The 25,208-nt window shown below is 38.2% G+C and overlaps 1 protein-coding gene across 9 annotated transcripts in view; it reads left to right on the plus strand.

Moving 5' to 3' along the window:
* The window catches only part of FARS2 (phenylalanyl-tRNA synthetase 2, mitochondrial), a 255,083-nt gene that overhangs the window by 46,005 nt on the left and 183,870 nt on the right, over positions 1-25,208 (plus strand). For 4 of the 9 annotated variants that reach the window (XM_074827581.1, XM_074827589.1, XM_074827570.1 and 1 more), the window contains 2 exons: positions 13,816-14,451; positions 24,727-24,886. In XM_074827581.1, coding sequence (XP_074683682.1) covers positions 13,834-14,451; positions 24,727-24,886 — 778 coding nt within the window. In that variant the 5' untranslated portion in view covers positions 13,816-13,833. Of the gene's footprint in view, positions 1-1,750; positions 1,829-13,815; positions 14,452-16,019; positions 16,155-17,883; positions 17,975-24,726; positions 24,887-25,208 lie in introns of those variants that run through there. The other 5 variants (XM_074827565.1, XM_074827610.1, XM_074827619.1 and 2 more) reach the window with 4 other exon arrangements.

Consider the following 25,208-nt stretch of genomic DNA (forward strand, 5'->3'; position numbering starts at 1 on the left):
GAACAGGCAGACTTCAGTTTCATTCTGCTTAAATTCTATTCTTCACATCTCTTTTGTAAACTTTGCTATGCAGTAAATTCACTTAACATTTTTTTTCAAATAACTTGCCTTAAAAAAGGTTTATTTTTCATGGCATTGCTCTTCAGCTTTGCTGAAGAAAATTTAAACATTCCTATCTAGTCTATTGATCCTTATTTAGCAAGACTCCGCTCTGGTGTGAAGGAATGAACTACACACTGAAAGCAATCAGCAAGTGCTTGAGTCAATCTAATTATTCTGCTCTGCCTCCCAGCAGATGACAGAAAGAAGAATTGGAAAAGGAGAGTTTTCAGCCCAGATGCCAATGTGTGTATTGGAATGTCAGAAAATTAAATGCCGTCAAGGTTCGGGCTAGCAGTGTTAACTTTAAGAGTTCAAAAAATTTCATCCTGAGACTTTTCATGCTTCGCTTAGTTACCTGATGAATTTTATAGAAATATTTCCCAACAATTGTTCTACCATGTGTAAATAAATGTCAAAGGCAGCAATTGGGTATGCAGCTTTTCATGGTGGGGTGAAAGAAAATAACTTACCAAAAAAAACCCCAAACCCCAAACACCAACACCCACCTGCCCCACCCCAAACTCCAATCAACTACCAGACAACAAAAAAAACCCAATGCCTAATAATTTAGTTTGAATGATGAAGGATCTGGTAATTTAGGGAATGATTTTCAGCTCTTATGTTATTCACTGAAATGTTTTTAGCTTGATGCGAGTAACTTTTTTAAAGCAGTGAATGGTGTTCAGTCTGGCTTAGCTGAGAACAGACCCCAAAACAGTCTTCGATATATTTGGGCTCTCATGCAGTATGAGGTAAGAACAGAGCAGACTCCTGCAACATCATCCAGCTGAGCACACCTCTTGGTGAGGCTGGAGGAGGGGTGGGGGTAGGAACATGTAAACAACTGGAAATGTTCAGTTGTAATTTACGAATATGAAATTATTTTATACCTACAGAAGTTGGATGTTTACAATTATGCATATAAATCTTCGCAGTTTTGCTTACATGTCTTTGAATAAATTGCCAGTTCACATTTGGGTATTCATTACATTTGTAGATAAATCAGATTCATCAGACATGATGAATATGATTTTGTCTACTCAGCCTCGAAAGTAGAGTCCATATTCATATTTCAGTGTTGTCTACAAAATGAGGTGATGTGCCATGCTAGGCCAAATTTCGTTATATCTAGCTGGACAGATTTCCTGTAATTCTTTTTTTCTTCGAGTATACATAGAGTAGCAGCATGAAAATGAAATTAATTCTTTTTTTTAAAGACCCAATAAAGTAATAACTACAAAGAAAAAACCAAAAATAAAATCAAAATCAGTCACTATATTGGTTACATTATAGCCTATACTTGGGAAATTGTAACCTTGAAATTAGGTGAATAAAAAAAGTCTAAACTATCATTTTTATTTAATAGATCTGGGTGGTGGTCCCTGGAACTACGGGAATTTAATGTGAAGGGTTCATACTGAAAAAAAATTTAGTACGCATTATAAATCTGTGGCTGTCCCAGTTTGATGTTGTGTAGATGCTGGTTATATTTTCCTTTACTGAGACCTGATTGCCCTTACTCACCTTTGATAGCAGCGGTTCCTTACAGCAATAGTCCATTGGCTCTTACGAAGTTAAGGGAGAGGGATTGTGGCCATGTCTTTTACTTTAAAGTTAAGTCATTGTGACCTTCTTACATCCCATGTAGTTGATTCTGGCCTCAGCAAGTCATCATTTCCTACCTTCCTGCACACCACAAGACCTGCATCTCCTGCTCCTCCATTCGGTAAGGATTTGGTTTCAAAGCATCCTATAATGCTTTTTAATCCTACCGTAGATTCGCTTTTACTCTTCCCTCTGGTTGTGGTAAAGATTATAATTTAGAATTATTTAGCACTAATATGCAGTATCTGTCACTACTGACCTCACACTTCTTCCTGATTGCCTATGCTCGTGGCACCAGACATGACAATTTTCCTTTCTAGATGCTGTATCTTCATATTTCACATGGTCTGCATGGCTTCAGGGCCTGCTACCATGGTAGTAACGTGTGGTGTAGGAAGGCACCCTCTTTGCTGTTTCGTGACACGTGATTTGCTTTCTTTTTCATTTACTCTGAGGTTGTCGTAGGCTTTGTGTGAGCTCTGCTGAGCTCTTCGGCCTCGGTCTGCAAAACTCTTTAGCAAATGCTGACTGCTGGGCCAGGCCAGCACCCAGGTGCTTTGGCCTCAGCAGAACCAAGTCCTAAGGCTGATGACGTGCTGTTGTTGCTTTTGGCTAGGTTTCCACTGGTAAATATGATTAAAAAATTATTATCTGTATTACCTGCCTTGGATCTCAGTATGTATTGTGTTTATTTGAATCTCAGATGATTCTGTCAGTTCTCACAACTGATACAGGAGAGATAACCCACCATGTAATGTTCTTTTCCTGGTTGGACTGGCAGGCTGGCATGGCTCATTCTGCATAATCTGAGATAAGAGCAGCAGTGGGGTTAGGTATAAAGTGAAACTTCCCCAAAAGAGGCCCTAACAAACAAAATTTCCTCATCAAAGTAAATGCTATTTTTGGTTCTGGTAAACGTGGTGATCAGAGCTGAAATCCTAGTTAAAAGAAGACGATTTGTGAATGCTGTGCTGGTTTGCAGGCCAGCCCTGCTGTGGAGCAGATACAGTGGCAATGGTCTGTCCCATGCTGCTTCACCCAGTTTGTTCCTTTCTTCTTTCATATCCCTGTTTGCCTCAACAATGCTTCATCTGTTTACCTTCCCATATCCCCTAAATGTCTTCTACCTCTCCATTTGATCTCTCCTGATCATACTAAGTACATGATTAAATTATAATGATGTTAAAGCCTATGAAGTTTGAGACACAATACAAACACAGCAATGACTCTGTGCTGCTTGCTCAAGGAATGTAGGTTTGAGCCTTAAAAATCTGCACATTCAGGGAGAAGGTTGTTTCAGTGGTAATCGTTCAGTATTTCTGAACTGTTTGGCATGATTCCTAATAGGCGATTTTTGGCAAGCTGCTTTTGAAACGTTTTGCTTCTATTCACAGTAGCCATTATACTTGTTAAATTGTTGATAAAATGATATTGCAAACAATGAAAAAAATTCTGAACATGGAGAAAAATGGCAATATAATCAAAACAATTTGGGAAGAAAAAATAAGTGAAAGACAAGATCTTGAAGTATAACACTTTCGAATTGGGAGCTGCCGCACTAATGGGTATAAATAATGCAATACTTTTCCCATGGGGTATTGTAGAGCTTAATTGGTTAATGGCTGAAAAGCAGTTTGAGATCCTATATAGAGATACACTATGTAATGGCAGAGTGCTGCTTAATGAAAGTCTAAACGCTGCTGCACAACACTGTTATGTATGTGTGTCCAATGGGTGTCAGTGGTGATCAAACCCATGGATCTTATTGTCGGACATGTTTGACATTTAGCAAGGTGACTATGTTTTGGTAAATCAACATACATTAATAACTTGCTTTATTTGACAATAGGACCACCTTCTATTTTAATGAAAGTTTTAGATTACTTTTTAATAGACGATAATGCTTTGCATGCTTTTCAAATTTGCTTACACTAAAAATTAGCAATGTCCCTTTAAAAACTAAGCCTTCAAATTTATTATATAAAGAGTACTGTATAAAATTACAGTATTCCTGGCCCTAAAAACATACTTATATTAAAATTATATCAAAATTTATGAATAAATTTACAATGTGGGAATAAATGGTAGGACATGGAGTCTGACTGAATCTTTTCTTAATCATTTTCTTTTGCAAGTTCCTCTTATGGAGAAATAATACTTGGAAGCTCCTGGAACTGATTTAGTTCTTAGGTCTTTGTGGGGAGTATAGATTTTAATACCTGATTTGACACAGTGGTTACAATTTTCTCTTTGTCTTTCTTCATTGCGATTTGTGAGGAAACCTCAAGAGGAGTGTATTTTTTCATTTTTGTGCATCTGTCCCTTGTGGGATTTTTTTTTTCTTTTTACATTTGCTTATGTGAGTTTTCAATAATTAAGTGGCTTCTGTCATGACAGCACCTTTTAGCTCACATACTACATGGTAAGCTAGTTTATTTGCAAAGAGTATCACTAGAAGTAATTTCTTGGAGTAAAGAAGACTTGAAAACTTGAATTGTAGATTTTTAGAGGAGCTCATAGTCCCTTTTAGAAGTTAGTACCTGTTATTACTAATTCTAAGTCTCATTAATTTTTATCTTTAAATATTTCCATTAATTTCTTTATTGTTTTCTTCCAAAGCTTATGAGTGTGGACAAGCAAATTAAAGTGATTTTTTTTTTTTCCTTCCCCTTTTCCCTTTTCTCTTTTAACCACCTGGTTTGTACTGCCATAGCTTGTTATCTTATTGTTAGTCTCTCTGTGTGACTGCCAAGGTTTCTTGAATAATTTTCTTGACAAATGGCTTACTCATTAATATTTCAGCCCCATTCCTATCAACCTCAGAGAACTGGTATGCCTGAGGCAGGGAAATGTAGTTCCTTCCTTAGGAGCCTTCTAATCTTTTCCTTAAACACTTTGTCAGAGCCTGTGACAGATAAATGAAGACTGTGCAGTTCAAACTAGAGATGACTTCTTTGTACACGCGTGATCATACATTTTCTAACTGGGAGGTGTTGAACTGCAGTGGAGTCTCTGCTGCAAACATCTACATTTTCTTTTCTTTATCCATACTGAAGTCCATGAGACTTATTGATTCTGAAGTAAAATCTATAGAGAAATTTGTTTCTGTCTTTCTTTTCTTGATTGGCTGTTGAAATATACATATTCCTGGTAAAGGCTCTGTCTGTTCACAGACTTTCATTATTTCTATAATAGAGACAGACTAAGGTGCGATACTGCAGGTGAGTTAGAGTTGAGATCAAGTTCACATCACACCTAGGTCTGAGATGTGGATCTCTGGTGATATTTTGGTTCAAGATGGTAGCAAATATGTGAAACTGATCTCTTTAGAGCTTGGTGTGGCAGAAAATTGATGTGACACAAAATTTACAATACCCCCACCTCTACTTAGTGTGGAAACATAGGAAAGGCTAATTTGATTTAAATGTTGATTGCATACATATTTAAACCCTGAAATAACTCCCTAGTTCAAAATATTCATTACATTTATTATTTTATATTAATATTTAGATTATTCTTTTAAACTACAGCATGATGTCTAGGGTATTACTAAGGAGGGCATCTGGAGATCTATGGTGAGTCATGAATTTCCCCAGTTCTCCTCAAGAGTGGAAGGAGATGGTGGGAATCACAGTACTACTGGGAGATAGCAGATAAAGTTGAAGACTTTTAGTTTATAGATGAACTGAGAGATTCATGTTAGCTGCCTCCTCTGGCATGACCCATCTAAGCCATTTGGTTTTCTTAGTATTGAGTGGGCTGGGTTTGTTTCTCAAATTTAATTTTTTACTGTGCCGTATGAGGAGTCTGAAACTTGGGTATTTGGGCATGTTGAGTATTTTGCAGATGGTTAAATGTAGCCCATTAGGTAGTATGTGTGTTGAATCTGGTATGTAAGGTGTTGCTGTGTTTTCTTCTGCCTTTTCCCTGGAGGAGACAGGCAATCATGAATTGATAATGATGCCTTCTGAGTTGAAGGATATCTTCTTTGTCTACCACAGGCACTTCCAGAGGGCTGGGCTTCCCGGTTGGCCCACCAGGAGGATCCAGCACTTCTGGTGGCTGCAGTTGAGCCTTTCTGCCTTACACTGTAGAATTAAAGCATATACCTATAGCTTTATGCTTTCTTGCAGTGTATTGCAGTGTGCATCTTCATCTCACAGAGACCACTGATACATGGCAATGCCACCTATAAGTGACTTTCTCTGTATGAGAAGCAGTGCTGAAGTTCAGGAGGTTCTGCTGTTTCAGGAGTGCAGCATATACCACGTTTATCACCCCTCATGTTGTCGAGTTGTTTTATGGTGTTTTGGATTACTATCATGGAAATTATTAATACTTAATTACTTAAACTTCCTCTGTTGTCCTTTGTACTGTTACCAAGTCTGAATGCGTCCCATTCTTGGCATTTAATAACTGACTGCAAAAGAATTACTCCCTTCTCTTTTTAAGGCAGGATGAGTTCTCTGTGGTTTTATTATGTCCAAATGGTGTAGTTAATCAGTGAGAACTAAGAAAGTATACCACCACTACACATAAATACTGCTAATATATAATTTCTAAACAAATTAATTTTTACTCACATAAAACTCCATAGCAGTAAAATTCTTGATGGCATATACCTCTGTAGAAGAATACAGATAACCAAGTTGCAGATATTGGTGGAAAAAAGGAGGCAGAAGAGATAGTGGTAATCTTGACTCCAGTGAGGATTTTATAGGTATTTAAAAGTCTCTGTCTCTTTCATCTGTCAATTATTTACAGTATGTCTTGTAACAAAGAAAACTAATTGGCAACATTTTCAAGGTATTGGAAAAAGAATATTCTCTCAGGAGACAAAGGTAGTGTTTTTTCTCTTGAAAAAATATATCCCTTGAAAAATGGATGTATTTAAAAGCAGGAGACGCATTTGAGAATATTTAAGAATGATTTCTGCGTGGCCTTTTTGCAGTCTGTAATTTGTAATGAAATGCATTCAATATATGTTTGTGTAATAAGGAATTTCACTTAAGATATGGAATTGACTATTAGCTGTTTTGTCTCATTGTGGAGGGAGGGAAGAGCACAGGTATGTGTAGTGGTTTAGTCCCTGCCGGGGTCTGAGACCATGCGGCCGCTGCCCCTCCCCCACAAAGGGAGTGAAATACAAAGCCCCGGGGCTGAGATAAGGAGAGGTTTAATACAGCAGTGCAACAGCAACACAGCAAACAACGACAATAACAGTAACAGTAATAACAATGAACAGAGCAAGGTATGTACCGATACAGCAGTGAGAGGAACGGCTGCACAAACCCACGCGATCACCGATTCTTCCCGTGCTAAATATCGCCCGGATGTGATGTCAGCATGGTATATGAATAACCCGGCTAGAGCTTCCCCCCCACTGCTGGGGAAACTTAACCCTGTCCTAGCTAAACCAGGACAGTATGTCAGTAGGAGCTCAGGTCACAGCTGTTTAATTTTCAGTATTTTTGTGTGCCTTAGTCATTGCACACTATTGAAAGTTTCCACTAAAGGGCTTAACTGACATTTCTTCAGTAAAAACAAATTCTGTTTTAGTTTGTGAAAAAGAAAATCAAGAAATAATTAAGGTATAAATGAAAGAAAATTAGATACTGTTTCTGAGCAGGGCTGATTTTCCTTAATTTAATCTACTGTCATATCCTCCCCCCTCCCCTTTTTTTTTAATTCCCTGATAGTTTCTTTCCTCTGTACTTGTTTATTTTGTTTTTATTAATCTGTTTTTTTCTGTTCAACTAAACATTATATGGTTGGATGGCTCACCTTAAACTTCTGAATTCTGCATGTTAATGAGTTTGGTGCCTTTCCATCTTCTAGAACCAGAAGTCTGAATTTGTTTGTCTTTGGTCCTTAACTTCTAATGTCAATTATGCTGTATACTTTTCTCTTGTAAAAAATCATATACTCTCAGAATAATTCAGCAATTTGATGCACCTGATTAGCTTGCTGATCACAAATTCCAGAGCGTGGATACTCTACTTCTGAAGTGCTTAAACCAAATTCACTGCAGGTTGTCTTGAAACACGATTATGTCAATCTTTGAAACAGTCTTATACCAGCTAGGCAGCACAGATGCAGAGTTTGCAAGTATTTTGACTACTGAAACACATTTTACCTGTGTTCTTGAATCATATCTCTTGAGAAGTGTTATCCTTTTAGTAAGTGGGAAACTTGTGGATAAACCTGAACAATCTTAGAGTGACACTGTGTATCTGGGGAAACTGGTGCCTGTAGCAGCCTTTGGAGGACCCACGGCAAACTGAAAGTTGTTGCAGTGTGATATGAATACAACATTTGTCATCATTTTCAATATCCAACCTGAAACTGAATGTTGAGTGTACTCAAGTGATGATTCAAAATATTTTCAAACTGGTGCTTGCCTGAGGCCCTTGCAGAAGTGTGTTCCCCTCTCCAAAGACTTGCTGCCCACGATGACTATCTTAGCCTGTCCTGCAGTCCTGAAGAATGGTGAAGGTGATTGAATGTGTGCCTCAGAAGTACGGACCACGTTTTCCGTGCTTGCCTTCAGGTGCTCATATATGTAATACAAGGTATGAAATACTGGCCACTGCTCAGACAATATCAGTGAAAAAGGTTCGTGGTTGTTAATACCTTTTATTTCATATTTAAGAAGGTCTTACATGTAACGCTGACAGAAAACATGGTCATGTCTTATCCCAGAAAAGGTTTTTTAATTTTCTTTCTCAATATTGCAAGCCTCAAAATGTTGCCGAAGGTAGCATCATGATTAATGTATCACTATTAGAGAGCAGACAGCAAGCCAGCTTATGACACATTTTTGCTTCAGTTAAGAAAAATAACAAAAAAAAAAGTTACTCTATATGTTTCTTGGAACCTGATGATGGATTATTAACTAGATGAACTCCAAGTGCATGAAAAAATTAAGAGCCAAATACTTGAAGGCCTTGTTATCTTGCCTGGTGCTTTGTAGCGCATGCAAAATTTTCTCCATTGGGTGTTTTGCCATCATCAGGGACATCTGAAAATGTTCTGGCTTTGGAAGGTCAGGTTCTAAAATGGATCCATTCTAAGTTGTCTGTAAGGCTATTTCAGACGTCTGTGTGTATAACATAAATTCAGCATGCTCAATAAGAGTGAAAGTCTGTTCTAGTGTACAACAATGTATCTGCATCTTAAAATGAGCTTAAAAAAAACCTGAGCTCATTATTAGTATTGCATGCAAAATAATTTCTCTTATATCCTATGCAGTGTAGATGTGGTCGTGGCAATACAATGATATTTGCTGCTGTATGCCTACATAGTTTTCAAAACTAAAATTCAATGCTTAGCTAAATTGCTAAGCAGACTGGTAAATGTCCAATTTTAGCAGCCTAGCATATGTTTATAATTTTTGTTTTAACATATGCTATGTTGGTTGAACTCCCCTCCCCACACATACGGTAGATAAAAGCTGTCACATCACAAAATGGTGGCAGCCCAACTTTTCTAACATTTTCCATGGCACTTCAGAGTCTTGCATTAATTAGCTATTCTTGGATAGGAGACAGACTCTCATCTTTGTAAAATTTTAGTTTCAAACCCATCATGTACTTCGGTTTATGTATGCAGTAGCCCATCTGTGTTTCTGCAGCCATAAACAGTAAAAATCACAGGGCGTACAGAAAAGCGGTCAGCAAGAGTGAGGATGCCCTTGGCTCACAGATATGAATATCTAGCAAATGGCCCTGAAAGCAGGCTTGTTTGGATCACTGGTGGGCTCTAGTTTGCTCAAACAAGAGCATTCTCTCTCTTCCACTTTTCTAGGAGAGGTGGGTGAATAAACCAACACTGGTGCGCAGGCCTTTTTCTTTTCAGTGTGAGCTGCTAAACTACCCCTCTTTTCTCCTTCTTTTTCAAGGCAGGAGTAAGGAATTTCACTGAGTCTACGATTCTTTCCTAAACCTCAGTGGAGTAAACGGGACTTGTGACAAATACCACTGCAGCTGTGATAATGCTGTCTTAATCCTTGCTACACTGTGACATGGAAACCTGAATTTAGACATGAAGGGACATGTCTTAACAGTACAGCAATATGATCCCTTATCACATCAAACTGCCTTTTGCATGTGCTCCAAAATCACAGTATTTTTTGGTATTCTTCCTGCTGTTTCCCAGTTGTTAAGCCTCCTGACTGTGTTGTTAAGCCTCCTTACTCTGCATGTGTAATGTCTACTGTGCTGCTGCATGGGGGATGGTCGGTTTTCTGTGGGGGATGAGGAAGCCATGCCCATCAACTGAAACTGCTGTAGAAATGGCACGGGGTCTGTGGTAGAGGACTGACATTGGCAAGTGCAGTCACATCTGTGCCGGGTCTATCCACAGCACGGACAAGGTTGTTCTGATGCCTTCATCCCTGGTGGCATGGGTGCCGCCTCCTGCCCTCTGGTCTACCTGGGATCTGCTCAAAAGCTTGTACCCACATGCCGGCATGGTTCCAAATGTACTGCCAAAACATAATGTATGATATCATCTCTATCAAAGATCTGAGTTCCTGCAGTTGTATTAGACATCTCAGTATGGAGATTGAGGTACAGGGACAGGCCCATGGAGCTTCTTCAGATGAGCTGCTGAGGTACCCAGGAATGTGACAGTGGCATTGACAAGGTAAGGACCTGTGTAATAGGAGATGGTGGGCCCGGTTCTTGCCCGTCCACCTGCAGTGCTTTGAGATGCCCCACTGGGAGCTGCTGGCAGGCAGCCTGCTTCCAAACCCCTGCCTCGGCTCCCAGCTGTGAGTCAGAGCCACTGTCAAGCCCAGAGCGCGTGACCCACTGGTAATGCTGGTGGAGCACTTTGCCATCTTTGCATCATAGATGCGAGTGGTGGTTGTTCAATGTTTATTTCCCATTTATGTATTTGTTTTCAGCCACAGGACCTACAGCTGCTGTTTGGCTTGCTGTGGTTAGCTGGCTGGCAGTGACTGATGTGGGATTTAGGTTTTGTCAGTGTGCACAGAAACCGGTTTCGTTTTGCTGCCAAATAATAAACATGGTGGAAATGAAGGAAGAAAATTATAAATTTAAACTGTGCTTTTTCAGACCTTTAGATAGATGTCTACTAGAAATAACTGTCTATTTATTACAAGTGAACATAAATAATTAGTGTATTTTTAGCATCAGTTATTTATTGCTAGCAGAAGAGTAAAGAGATTTCTTTATTTTCCAGTGTTGTTCTCCACCCTGTTAAACATTTCTTTGATTTGAAGGTTTCCTGTATGGTGTAAAGAGTGTCAACGTGGCTTTTTCCCTCCTTCTCTATGGCTTCTCTCCCCAAATGTAATTTATCACCAGCTGAGTCGAACTAAATCCAATATCATTTTTTGTAATGATCCTGGAAGTAGCATACATGAGTCTGTGGTGGGAGATGGGAGCAGAAGAGTGTTGGTGAAGGACTTCAGTGTTTCTGTCTCTCTTGTGTGATACCATGTTGATGGCTGTTGATGGTTGTTTGCTGCTCTTTGCGGTACTTGGACACTGGATAACTCTTAACTTTTTTTTCTTACTGCTTACAGTAGATTTTGCTTTAGATTAGAATAATAGTGCAGATAGTAATGCAATTTAGCTATTTAAGGCACAAGCATAATGTTAGGATGAAAACTCTGATACAAGTTCATCTGTAGATTTTTCTCCCGTACAAGTTTGTGAAAGGTATATATCACTTTCTCAGAAAAATTAGCAAATTAGCATTTCTAAACTATCAGAAACTGATAGCAGTGTTGCTCTTTATAAATACTGAAAAATCATCAAGTAAGCCCTTAGGGATGTATATGTTAGTCTCCCTTAAAAATCATGAGTCCCCCAACACTTATGGTTCATGTTCTTTTTCCATAAGGTTATAATCATGAGAAGAAATGTTTATGTGAAAGTTAAACTTCTTACATGGTTGTCTGATTCTTAGACAAATGGTATTTAGGAAAGCAGCAAACATCACGAGACTGACGATAAAGTCACGAGAGTTTTTCATACGTTACAGTTATGTATAAGTTTTGAATTGAATTTTTTGAAAAAATAAATGTTTGGGCAGATGGTGATATTTACTTAAGGGAAGCTGAATTCATTATCTGACTAGAACTGGGTATTTCAAGCAGCTGTTTGAAAATGAGAACTCACTTTCCATGAAGGAGAACGTATGTTTGGGGAAAATGGAGCCTCTTTTCAAAACGTAAGGCTATCCCTTCTTTAGTCTATGTCAGAGGGGTTTCGGGTGTGTGTGTGTGAATTCATTTATGGAAGAAACTTATCAGTAATGGCCAAGACCTAATTTGTTGACATTGTTTCGCAAACCCTTAAAAAAAAAAGTACTCTTCCTTAAAAGTTTCCAAACTAGGTAAAAGTGGTAGCTGCTCTTTTTTCTTAAAGATATTTGACCAGAAAAAAAGATTAAACCAAATATTTAGTAATCTTACGCTACTCCACCAAATTTAATTTCTGACTACCCAACTTGTCGTTATTTTGATATATTGAGATACAGTTACTTCAGGAAATAGACCTGTAGAGAATAGAAGTCAGAACCCGTAGAGGCATTAAGTCAGAAGGAAGCAAGCCAAATATGAACATACCCATTATCTTTTACAGATCTGCTTTTTTGGGGACTCTGTATTCTAGAATGTGTCTGTTCTGTTTGCATATATATTTTTGGAGCTTAAGAGTATGAAAAATAATCTTAGCTTGTTTGTTCTTTTTTTATATTTGTTTCCCTTATGTTCCCGTGGAAAGCTAACCAGATGCCGTAATCCTAGCTTAAAGATGGAAAGCTATGCCTTGAAGACTGAGGTCTATTCATTGCTTATGTCCTTTCTTCCCCCATTTATTTAAGATTACTTTCATGGGAAGTTCGTTCACCCAGGAAATCTGTGCCCTGGATTTCTTGGTTCATGGAGAAATACAAACCAGTTTGTTTTTTGGAGTAGATGCCTTTCCCCAGTCACTTAACTTCTAATGCCTCTATTTTCCCATTCCGTAATAAGCAATTGTAATGCTTAATTATTTTACTGGAACCTATGCTAGTATTTGTGAAGCCCAACTAGGGATTTTGCATCTCAGAACGGGTTTATGCCTTTGGAGTGACCAAAGGGCTTGTGATCCTCAAAACTCTTTGGGTTTGGAATTATGTCTTTGAACACTCCAGAGTAATGCAGTTGTGTACACGTGAAGCACAAAGCCTGTTTGTAAACAGGGTGGATGTGTAAACATGGCCCTTTGACAGGAAATGAGTTGTTCAGTTCAGACATTTTTCAGAATCTCATCACTTCATTCACCTTCCTGATACTGGGCAAGCCTCCCTGCCCAGTACAGCGATGTAAGAGGTGAAAATGGCCATTCTGGGAACATATGGAAGAGGGGTTTTGTGCTCACCCCAAAATGCTAACATTGCTTCTGACTATGTGGAGCCTTTATTGTGATTCTTGTGCAATACTCATATGTGAACTTAATATGCTGTTTATATATAAATATATGCCTTGTGGTCTGGCCATCTGTTTTTTCACAGTTGTTCAGTGGTTTGAAAGGTTAAACCGGTTTTGTTTGGCATTAAGTAAGAATTAATGATGATTGCATAGTGTGTGTCACATGCATCTGGTTGATATAGAATGCCTTCTGTAGCTTCTGCTAATGGGGGGAGATGATACAACAATAAGTTAATGCTTGGGGTTTTATTATAAGCAAGCCCCTGACTGCTGAAGGGTGTTGTTAAATTTCTGAGTTTCTCATAAGTAGTATTCAGTTATTGCCTCATATTTTAACCAGATGAAAAATACTGTTTCAAAGAAGGCCTGATGTTTATTCAGCTGTAAAGAGTAGCAGTATCTGGAATGGGGTTAAGGCTAGGTCTAGAGTCATTAATACTGAAGCAGTGATGCAGAAGACTGATAATTGAATGAGCTATCCTACCTGAAATTTGATCACAAGGGTATTTTCCCTCTTCTGAAATCAAAATAATAGTTTATAACAGGAACTTTGTCATATTAATCAAACAGACATTTGGATTTCACTTATCCCTGAGATACTAGCAATTCCTGCAGCAAGATTGCAGTTCCTAACTCAATTTTTTAAATTTGTCTTTCTCTAGATCATAAAAGAGTTTGCAATGGCAATGCTCTGGAAATTCATGAGAGTAGCTAAGTATTCTAAAACAGCTTTATCACCAAAAGTAAAGGTAAGAGGAATTCCCACCCATTCAAGGTATTCTTCATCCAAGTCTATACCTTCAGATTTTGCTGCCAACACACCTTGCTCAAATACTGTGGAACTGCTTGGTAAAGCTTACCCTCAAGATGACTACAGCAATGTCACAGAGAAGATTCTTTCCAAGGTGGGGAAGAACTTGCACAACACAAAGCATCACCCTTTGTGGCTAATCAAGGAGCAGGTGAAGGACCACTTTTACAAACAATATATAGGACGCCGTGGGACTCCACTGTTTTCTGTCTATGACGGTCTTTCTCCAGTGGTTACAGTACAGCAGAATTTTGATAGTTTGCTTATCCCACAAAACCATGCCAGCAGAAGGAAAGAGGATAACTATTATTTGAATCGTGATCACATGCTAAGAGCACATACATCAGCGCATCAGTGGGACTTGATACACTCCGGCCTAGATGCCTTTCTGGCAGTGGGAGATGTCTACCGCCGTGATACAATTGATAACACCCACTACCCAGTCTTCCATCAGATGGAAGGAGTTCGGCTCTTCTCCTGTCATGAGGTAGGAATTCTGTAGTTGGGATGAAAGAGATTTTGGGTAAGTTGCATGATCTTGTATTTGCTGTAAGCAAAGTACATACACGTAAACATGTTACAGCAACACATGTTATGCCGTACACTGATAAAGATCAAGTGATTGATCATGTAGTGATACTTGTAATTTGGGAAAAATATAGGTGGAAAATGTTGAATTTGAAAACAACTATAAACTTCCCTGAAAAATGTGGAAAAAAATGGAAAGACAATAGTCTTGAAAGATAGCAAAATAAAACAGTATCTGAAAGGAAACAGCTTGTTCAGCTAATGATCTGTACAATTCAATTCTAGTTTTATCACAAGTTTCTTCCGGTGAGGTCACTTTACCAAAAAGTCTGTCATATTAATACTTGCAGGAGTCATGGATGTGAGTTGTTGCAGCTACATCCAGAGTACACTTTTTATTCTGTCATCTTTTTACTTTTAATAGCTCTAACCTTCTGTAAATTAATGTCTTTTTTAATGAATTGTTCCATTCTTCATCTCATCCTAAAGCTGCATTGAAGGATTCATCTGTTGCAGCTGATAGTTTTGGGTGTGTGATACATACACAGTAAACTCATTAGAGTCCAGATGAATCAGCTAAAGAGCTCTAGGTAGATGTCCAAGACTCTTGAGTTTATGTATTTTGTTGGCACAGCTTGCATGTTCTGCAAATGCTTGGGTGTCATTAAGTATTCTGCTGTATCATTGATCAGCAGTAAATATAAGCCAGTTTGTTTTCCAAATAGTAATTGATTTGTAAATTTGTGTATGCTTGTAGCAATACTGCCAAATTCACATTTCTATAACTAAAACTAGCTTATTCTAATAATACTGAGATGTAGACCATTCTTAATGTGGTTGCCAGTGGGTGACAGGAGCTTGGCAGGGAAGCCTGATGGGTTTGGATGCCTGAGGGAAAACTCCAGTAATCACAGAGCACTGCTTTTCTCACTGGTTGTTTCCTACCCCATGTGGCCACTGCTTCCTCCACTTCAAAAACATACCTGCCTTCTGTCCTGTAGCTATGTGTTGACAAATACAGCTTGCAACTGCTTCTTTGGTAACCAGGAAATGGAAATTCTGCAGGCCTGTTTATAACTACAATCAGGGTATATGCAAGAGAAAAATGTACAATACTACATTAAGAAAATGCCATTTCTTAATGTTTTATGTTCATAACAATTTTTTTTTTACATGGGTGGGAGTTCAGACATTCAGATGGAAAGATTTTATCTGCCACAAAATTATAACATTGACACTCTTGCAGGATGGAATTTCTGCAAACCTAGGTGGGATTGATCTAATTATTGAAATTATTGTTAATGAATATGCCCTTTAAGAAATTTTTGTCCTAATGACAGACTATTTCTTTCTTCTCTAAAAATTTAATAATAGGGATAATAGTAGTGATAGGATTTTAGTAATTAGGAACAAAGTTACAGAAATGTTCACTGACATCTTCTATCTAGAAATACACGATGTGTAGCAATCTGATTCATTGCACTGTAGATTGCTTATTTCTTTTTCTCTTCTTTCTTTTTCCCCAAGGAAATGACTGAGATGTTATTGGAGAATATTAATAACTGATGAATTTGAAGTTAGCTATGTGCTGGAAAATGTGTTTGTATCTCTAAAAGAATGAAAGTCCAGTTGACTTTCTATACTGATGAAGAAAGAATAATGGTATGGTGTACAATGTGTAAAGTCTTGTTTATTGGACAACATGCATAAATTCTAAGCCTGAGTGTGATCTTAAGCATTCTTTTTTGCTTCAGTTGCAGATTAAATACTGGTAGAGTCTTGCAATACGTAAAACTTTTTACAGTCATCATCACAAGAGCCTTGTGGAAAAAATTGAACGTGTAATTCTGAAATTTCAGTGGGGACTCTTTCTGTTTTGTATTCTGGTTGCCTGTTCAAAATAACCCAAATTTAAATAATTCCAGAAGGAACTGTCTGAGCAGAACAAAGACTAAATGGAGGTAATACTACGTGAGAGAAATATTTTTATATTCATTTATTTATACCCATGTTTAAGTTGTAACCCACTGAGCAGAAATGTGTGAATGTCAGGGCCTGTTACCTTCATCTCAGACTTTTCATTCATACCCAGACTGCAGTCTCTGGTGAGAAAATTTGCACAGTACGGAGGGTAAGAATCTTTGAAACTAAGGGAAAAACTGTTAGCTACAAGGCCTGGTTACATTTCATCCTATGGCGAATACAATAATAATTTTATATTCTGTAGTCAGTTTACTGCTCTGCTTTGTTCTTTTGATTTATACATTTATCATTTGTCGTCTTCTCAGTGAAAGTGACCGCAGAACTGGGGGAGGTGAGAACAAAACCCAAAACCTAGAGTGATTTTATAGGAACTTGAATTTAGAGGAATTTGACATCTTATCTCAGTTTGGGAGGGGGAAAAAAAGGTCAATTCATCCTCAGGTGAAATTTTAGGCAGGATAAGAAAGATGTAGATGATGTAGAAAAGTGTCTCTCCTTTACAAATACCAAATTCTGTAGTCAAGGCTAGGTTGAAAATTCTTCCCTGTGACTGAAACCTTTAGAATAATTCTTCTTCATATCAGAGTTAAAATCAGTACATTGGAAGTAAGTGCTGGAAAAACAAACCATAGTTTGGCAATTTTACAGTGTTTAACTCTGAGATACTTGTAAGCTATTTCCTTCTTTGGTTGTACTGTTTTTCATGGTGGTTGGTTGATTATTTTTGTAAGAGAAGAGTATTCTGTGATTCAAAGATGGGCAGGTAACTGATGCTTTTCTGCAGCTTTGTATGAGTGCAGATATTGAAAGTACTAAAGAAATTCCCATCTTCCAAACACTCATTGCTAAAAGTTAGAATAATTGTTGCTGAAATTTCCCATAAACTTTTTAAAAACGTCCTTGGACTGCTATCAAAGAGCATCTGAGAATCTATTTAGACACGTTTTCAGTTTATTTAAAAATATTTTAGGCTATTATTGCCTGAATATAATATATAGAAGAGTTAGAAACTAACTAACAGAAATAGTTAAAACCAATGCCAAAACAGCTTCCTAAATCTGCTTCAAAATTCTGGACATTAAATGAACTGTTCTTCTTAAATAGTACCCCCAAGTGGTATTTCTTTTGTATTCTCTTCCTCCAGTATGCCTGTTTTACTTCTAAAAGGCGTATAGATATTTTTTCCTTCTATGGTGTATGATTTTTTTCTTTTCTTAATCCTTTGGGTTGGCAATATCAATACTGCTACAGTCAGGTTTGAACTGGCAAACTTTCCTGGGTGGATTATAAAAGAAATTATTTCTGTGCTATGCCATTGTCTTTGGTGCAGTTCTTTACTTACCACAATTTACGAAAAAGATTAAAAAAAAAATCTCAACTAAATTACACTTTGTGCATTTTAGCCAGCAGAGGGAGCCAATATAAACCCAATGGCAATCGCAGAACGTTTTTCAGTTGACAACAAATAATGTTTACACATTGGAAGAAGACTTCATAAGGTATTTTACAGTCTGTACTGAATTATACATAAATTTTAAGGGGAACAGATGTGAAAACATAGGAATTGCTCCTTTAATTTAGTAACCTTTTTCCAATGGAGGCCAGTACCAGATTGTTCAGATGAAGAAATGATGCTCTCCTTAGGCTCGTTTGTGCTAACATCTGAAAACTGTTAAGTAGGAGACTGTGAAGAAGTAGTAGGGATCTTTATTCTCTATTGAAAACTTTTTGGTGGAAATGGCAACTTTTTTGTTAGGATAGAATGGAAAACCGTAAATATTCCAGTTAAAAATAAGGACTGCTCCTCCAAAATAATATATATAATTGCAAAAAAAAATTTCAATATTGTGACTTCATAGTGTTTATACCTGAAATGTAAAGACTCTTGTCCTAGTTAATAGAAGTGTAGATTTCCTCTTATTCATATAAATACATACTCCTTTCCTCATCTTTTCATACTTGTGTACCTTGGCCATATTCCTTGTGTATTGTTAGGGGAAAAAAAAAAAAAAGGTTGCTTTTAGCCTTTTCCATATGCTTTGGGGTAGATGTGAACACCTGATTGACCTACATCTTTGTTTATACTGGGTTTTGCCTTTTTTTTTTTAATCAAAGTGTGCTATCCTAGGTTTTCATTTGCAAGACTAGTGTCAGTAGGTTTGACTTCTCAAAAATCTCATATATTACTACAGCTTTGGACACTGTGCTGCTTCTGTTCTGATGTTGTAACAAAGGAAAGCTCCTTCTGTCTTCGTTTTTAATCCTCACATATAAAGGAATTTAAATAAATTTATAGTGTTCCAGGGATCAGCCTATTACATAGAGTGAATTGGAGCATTTACAGTATGTGTGAGAATATTTGGGTATGTAACTGGGACTCATAATAGCAATGTTTAGCTGGGCAGCAAGGAATAAATATTTTAGAAGGCTTAAGTGACCTAGAAAAGGTACTCTTCTCAGCTCTTTGCAACTTGAAGATAGGGAGGAGGCTTGTCCAGGGATGATACAAGACCCTGAAATCGACCTCTGGAAATCTCCTTTTCTGTCTGTTTCGTCCAATTTGGGTGATGCTCTTCAGTGCCTCAGCTGTTGAGGATTAAGGCTTGGGTGAGAAGGAGTCAATGACTGTAGCCAGATGAGATGGACGTGGAGAGTCGTGGATTGGTGTGTCAGTCCCTCTGACTGAGGGCATTTATCTCGTATCATGTAATAGCATGTGTGAGTCAGAGGGAATTTGGGATTTCCTGGATGCTTTGAGATAGTAGTATTGAAGTGGAGATCCATGCAGCTTTTTTTGTGTAGGTGGCAAATTGTGAAATAGAATTTTTTTAATTTTTTTTTTTTACTTAGGATGGACATCTACCACGTATCTCCCTACATGCATCCATGCTTGTGCCATCTCTTGATGATATGCCTGCCAAGCATTGCTGTACCTGCATCTTAAGCACATCTGGGCATGGGAAGTGGCGCAGGCTGCATGCGTTTGGTGAGACACCCAGCTCAGTGAGCAGTGTGCTCATCAAGTTTCAGGTGCTGCTGCCTCTGGGATGGTGTTTGAGATGTTGGTTGTGAGCAATGTGTCAGTCCTGAGGAGCCTGAGAGATAGCCTTCCACTCAGGGAGCAGGGAGCAGCATACAGGAGCAGGGACACTGGAACTAGATCCACCATGTTAAGAAAAAGAGAATCAGCATTACTTTGCTAGACTATTCTGAGGTGAATTTATTCCTAAAGCTGCAGTTTGACTGAGTGATATGAATAAAGGGCCTGGCTAGTTCAGGTGGAACTGACTTCACTCTTGCGGATGTCTACCTGAGTTCTGAACGTTGTATTATTCAATATTTCCCAAGTTGTGGTGTACAAATCATGCCATAATAAATAGTTTCACTGGTCTGAGGACCCACATTGTATTCTTTGTTATTTTTTAGTTGAAAATTTGATGGTGAAGGGCATCAGGTGGTCTGTGAGATTTTCATAGTGGTCCATGGTCTAGAAAGTTTGGAAGCCACTAGCACATCTCTTGTTGCAAAGACTTTATAATTATGTTTTCAAACTTTGTCTTACTTTATCTCACCCAGCTAAGAAAAAATCCAACAACACTTTTCAGAATAAAGCAGTTAAATCTATTCAATGTGATATTTAAATTGTGCAGGAAAAAGCAGAGCAAAATGTCTACAAGTGTATTTTGAAAGTAAGGTGCTTAAAAATAAAGGAATTTCTATTGCCACAGGAACAGAAGTCTGAGTCCTATCATATATGTCTCATTATAACTGGTATCTGTGTAGCAGTGTTGCTTTTTCTTTGCTGTTCAAAATTTGTATGGCTTTCCCTTAAACGTGGTGATGATTTTGTTTTTTTCAGAAACACTTTGATTAGATTAAAAAAACCCTCACCTTTCTTTGCTGTAATTGGAGGTCTGAAAATGTAAGGATCCAGAAATTAAGGTGACCGCCTGCAAGCTTGTTGCTTGAAGTGATTTTTGCCATTTTCTCCCAAAACAAATGCTTATCGATACACAGTAAAGAGCATTCTGTCGTGCACATGATGGGCTGTGTTATCTTTGGCACCTGAAACTGCCTGGCTGGGGGTGCAGGTTTACAAGTTACATTGTCGTGGAGGCTGATTGGGACTGGCATTAAGTTTTCTTTTTCATAAGCCATCTTCAAGTGGCATCATTTTCATCATTCCTGATCCATCGGTTGAGTGTTACAGCACATTTAAAATGGAAATGATTTGCTATTTGTAAGTGGATTTAGAGTGCTGCTCTTTGTTCATTTATAGTGATATTTATCAGAGCCAGTGAGTCAAAATGTATTTGGTGTGGCAAGGGTGAGTGTTGCCACATGCAGATCCTCATGCAGAGCTAGTCTTAAGTGCCAGTTTGTCTGTGAGTCTAAGTACATGAGCATTATGTATTCATTATCTTAATTGCTGGTGTATGCATGACTGGCAGGAGAAATACACAACCGCATTTGTGGAAAGACAGGATGTAGTTACAGATCTTTCTGATTTGAAACCTACTATGAATGCTGTCCCATAAAGAGACACTTAATCTTGGACTGAATCCTAAATGTATGAGTAATGAAGTGATGTGAGATTAGAAAAAGTCTGTCAGGGGACTGAAGAAATGTTGGGGTCTTTAATGAAATCCCACATGTGACTTCTGCCCTCCATGCCAAGCTGAAAAATACTGTGAAGTGCTTTTAAAGGAGCATAGCTCTCTTTGTATTTGTCTGATTAAAACCCAGTATCTCCTGGCCATTACATGTTACCAAATTTGACTTTATTCTTACTATGAGCTAAATTGTGAGTAAATTTCATGCCATATGGTAAGGTCACTTCGATTCACTTCTGCCTTCTCCTTTGTAATGCAGCATCAGTCAGATATGCTAGTAAATCCTTGTAATTTTTTCTTTTTGACTTCTGCATGATGACACAATTCAATGTTTTGCACACCTTCACTTAAAGAAAAAGCTTCTCATCCTTACACTAGACAGACACGTAGGTGCTTGATTTGTAGCTACAGGAAGTTTCTTTTCTGATAGTAGTAGAGACTAATCATATGCAATACAATAAAATAGTGCATTTTATTTTATTCTGCACTGAAGGAGTAAGTGTACATGAAATTGTGGCATCCTGGATGTGTCAGTGTTTTATGCAAGACTGTCTTTTCTCCATTTGCTCAGATATGTACTTGTGAAGAACTGACATCAAAAAGGAGTGACTGTGGGTGATTCTTCTTTTTATTCAAGCTTTGACTTTCTTGGCTTTATGTATATAGAAATGTTAAAGTGTTTCTAATCCAAGACGTGCTTAGCACAGTTCAATGATTGTAATGGTGAAACTGGTGTATCGGTTTAAAGCTGCTCATATTGACATAGCAATGTCAGTGAATGAAAAGGACGGAATAAATAGTAATACAACTGTAAGGCATCTTTTTTTTTCTCGGTATAACCCCATCCACAGCTGTGCTGGAGTTGACAGGAGCTGATGGAGCCTCTGTGGAGAATACCTCTCGGTGCCTGGCTGTAAGGGAGGCTGCTTCCTTGACGCTACCTGTCTTTCAGGGACTCCCCTAAGGCTGTGCTTTCACAGCCTGTGTGAACTGGTGTAGATTCACACCTTCACCAAAAGTGGTCCAGCCCCGTCCCATGTGCCAGCATGTCTCCTGGTGCTGCCAGTATGGTGATAATTGATTACCGAGCTGAATTTGACCATTTTCATGTTGCTCAGTTTCTTCCCTTCTCCTGGGTTACTTTTCATCCAGATCGACTTCCCAGCCTGGCTCTGTGCACTGCTGCATGGACACTTGTCCTGGCACAGAGAAGGAGACAGTGCATATGGCTGGTTTGGCAGGATGAAGAGGCTTGCAGGTTAGACGGCTGGGATTATGACTAGATGTATTTACTTTAATGGTTCTTATATGTACTTTATTGCCACATCTCATATAATCTACTAAAATAGAATTTTGCTTCGGACAGTAATTGCAATATCAACATTTCAGGAATAGCACAGTGGTAAGGAAAAGTACTTCTATGTACTTGTTGATATAAATGCTGTATTTTAAAAGCAGCAACCAGACTCTGTTCCTTGCAATGGTCTGAGGAACCAGTTTTAAGCTGGGGGGTGAGAGGAGGAATGACGGGGAAAGGAAAAAGGGTTTCACATCCTAAAATAACTGCTGATGGGGAAAATAGCAAATGCATCTTCTAATGTGTAAATACAGTGTATTCCAGTCCAAAGGGGGAAAATCTCTGGGGCCCGAAGGGTGTTTGGGGCTTACTGAGGGTAGTCATTTCACTCAATAGAAGAAAAAAATAGCTACCTGTAGAGGGTAGTTCAAAGCAGGAACCTAATTTAGCCATTCCAGGTTTCTCTGTGAGGGAGCCTGCGTCTGTCCATTGACCACCCAGTAAGCTTAAGATGATTAACCTCCCTAGGCTAATGCTGGCCTCTGTCAATACCCCCTAGCTTTTAAAACCACATGCTGGATGACTGATCTGCCCTGCTGGCAGTAAATTAGTTATAGGGGTGTGGGTATCATCTGCTTCTTCCAGCCAGTGCAGAAATAATGCCAGTAGGAAGAAGGGGGTTTAATCTTTCAGGTGAGCACTTGAATAAAGATTCTGTTATTTAAAAGTATAATACCTAGTTTTGCCAACCTGCTACCTTTTGTTTAGTAAAGGAATTTTTGTTAGACTGATGGATAATAATTTTTTTGAAATTTTTCTTTTTCATTTTTTATTTTGTAGTTTTCTACAGCACGCTAAGGAGATTAATTTGAGAGCGGTTTTCTCAGTCTGCCGGCCGAGTCTCCTCTTGACAAGCAATACAAAGTTTTAAATGCTCTTGATGGGATGTTTTTTATTCCCTCAATCCATTTTGCTGCTAGTTTGCATGGTATCTAAACTCAGACTCCTTCTGCATGCATTGTGTCTGTATGAAATGTGCTAGAAGTCTTAATTAACTGTGTCCAGCATTTGTAGGCTACCAGAGGTTCACTTGAACTTTTTTTAGAGCATTTGTGGCACCAAAGGCATCAAACTGCAATTAAAACAACTTCTGTGGGCATCTGAGAGATGTTAAGGTTACACACTGTTCATGGCATCTCCTTAGTAAGAGCTAGTGATGCTGGGAGGCTTAACGTGAAGAAAATCTCAGTGTGTGTTTTTTCCCCTCTGTGTGTGCTTGGTTGACTATGAGAAGGTGGAGGAGGGGGGTAGGAAAAGACACTAGAAACACTTTCAACAATTAGCTCTCCCTACCCTCCAGACTTAACAGAGTTGGGTTTTGTACAGCTGTAAGGATTTCCAACAAAAATAATCTTTAGAGTGTAAAACTGCCTGCTTGTCTCCCCAAGACACAGAGCCTCCAACAGTGTGGCTTAGTGAGAGTGTTTTATTAGTCTCTCTGAGAGGATGTAGATTTGCTGGTATGTATCTGTCGGGGATTGCCTGGCCAGAAACTTATGGGTATGTAGAGGAAACAGAAATCTTCAACTTTGGAGCAGATGTGGTGGAGAGTGGCCTCTGCACGCAAAGCAAATCTGTCACATCCCAAATACAGCCTGCCCCTATGCTTTGTAATTTATCTGGAAACCCCAGACCAAAGCCATGAATCTTTAAATCCCCCATAGACAAAACTCCTGTAAACAGAAAGGTGCTGTGTGTGGGAAAACATAGGAAAATGGTAGTCCTTAAATTAATAAATTATACCAAAGATGAATCAAATATAAGCAGCTTAAGGTCTCATTAAACTGCTAGGCTGGGGTTTTTTTGGTTTTTTAAAATTTGATTACAACTTTTTAAAAGTGTGGGGGTTTTGGTATTTTGTTTACATCATTCAATTACTAAAGAAAGTTGAAGCTGTGGTAAATGCCATCATGTATTGCAGTTTTGGGGATATAATTTACATATACTCTACTTTGTTCTGCACAATAACTTTCAAAGTAACCGGATCAGAAAAAAAGAGATGTTTCCTTTATAAATTAATCTTTTCCTGTAGCTAATCGTATTATTTGAAGATATGGTACAGAAATTAAAAAAATCTTAATGATTGAATATTTCTGTTCTTGGGATGATTTATCTCTGTTTAGTGAACAGAATTTGTATAAAATCGCAGTCTTTGCATTTGTATTTCATGGTGCAGACTTAGCAGGTAAGATTCCCGCTTAAATCAATAAAACTTCATTCTATATTTTCATTTAGAAAGTCATTGATGCAAAACACTGGTGTTTTTGTGGTTTTGTTCTAGTTATTCTCAAGCATTAAAGATGGTGAAGGCTTACAGTTGTTTGAGCAAGGTCATCGCACTGCTCACAAGCAAGAGTGTCACACCATGGAGGCAGTGAGGCTGGTGGAGTTCAACCTGAAGCAAGTGCTCACAAAGCTCATGACTCACATCTTTGGTGATGGTAGGTTCTTGCACCTCTTTTCCTGGACTGCTGATGGCTGTAGGCATCTGGACTTTTGAGAAATATTTTGCTGCATAATAAAAACAGGAGGCTTAGGGGTGATGGTGACAGCTGGTATACTGAAACAGCCATGTGGGCTTTTTCTGGTAAGAGTTACAGTCATTTAAGGAGTCTTCATTCATATTCTTTACTATTATATTTTTGCCTTAAATTTGGTCAGAGTTCCATCCCAGTGTCTTTTAATGTCAGAGTAACTTGCTATTGATTGACCTTTCAGCTGTAATCTGTATTTTGTATGTTATTGTTCTTTAATACTATTATA

This window comes from Strix aluco, chromosome 1 (genome assembly GCF_031877795.1).
Source record: "Strix aluco isolate bStrAlu1 chromosome 1, bStrAlu1.hap1, whole genome shotgun sequence".
NCBI classification, from domain to species: domain Eukaryota; kingdom Metazoa; phylum Chordata; class Aves; order Strigiformes; family Strigidae; genus Strix; species Strix aluco.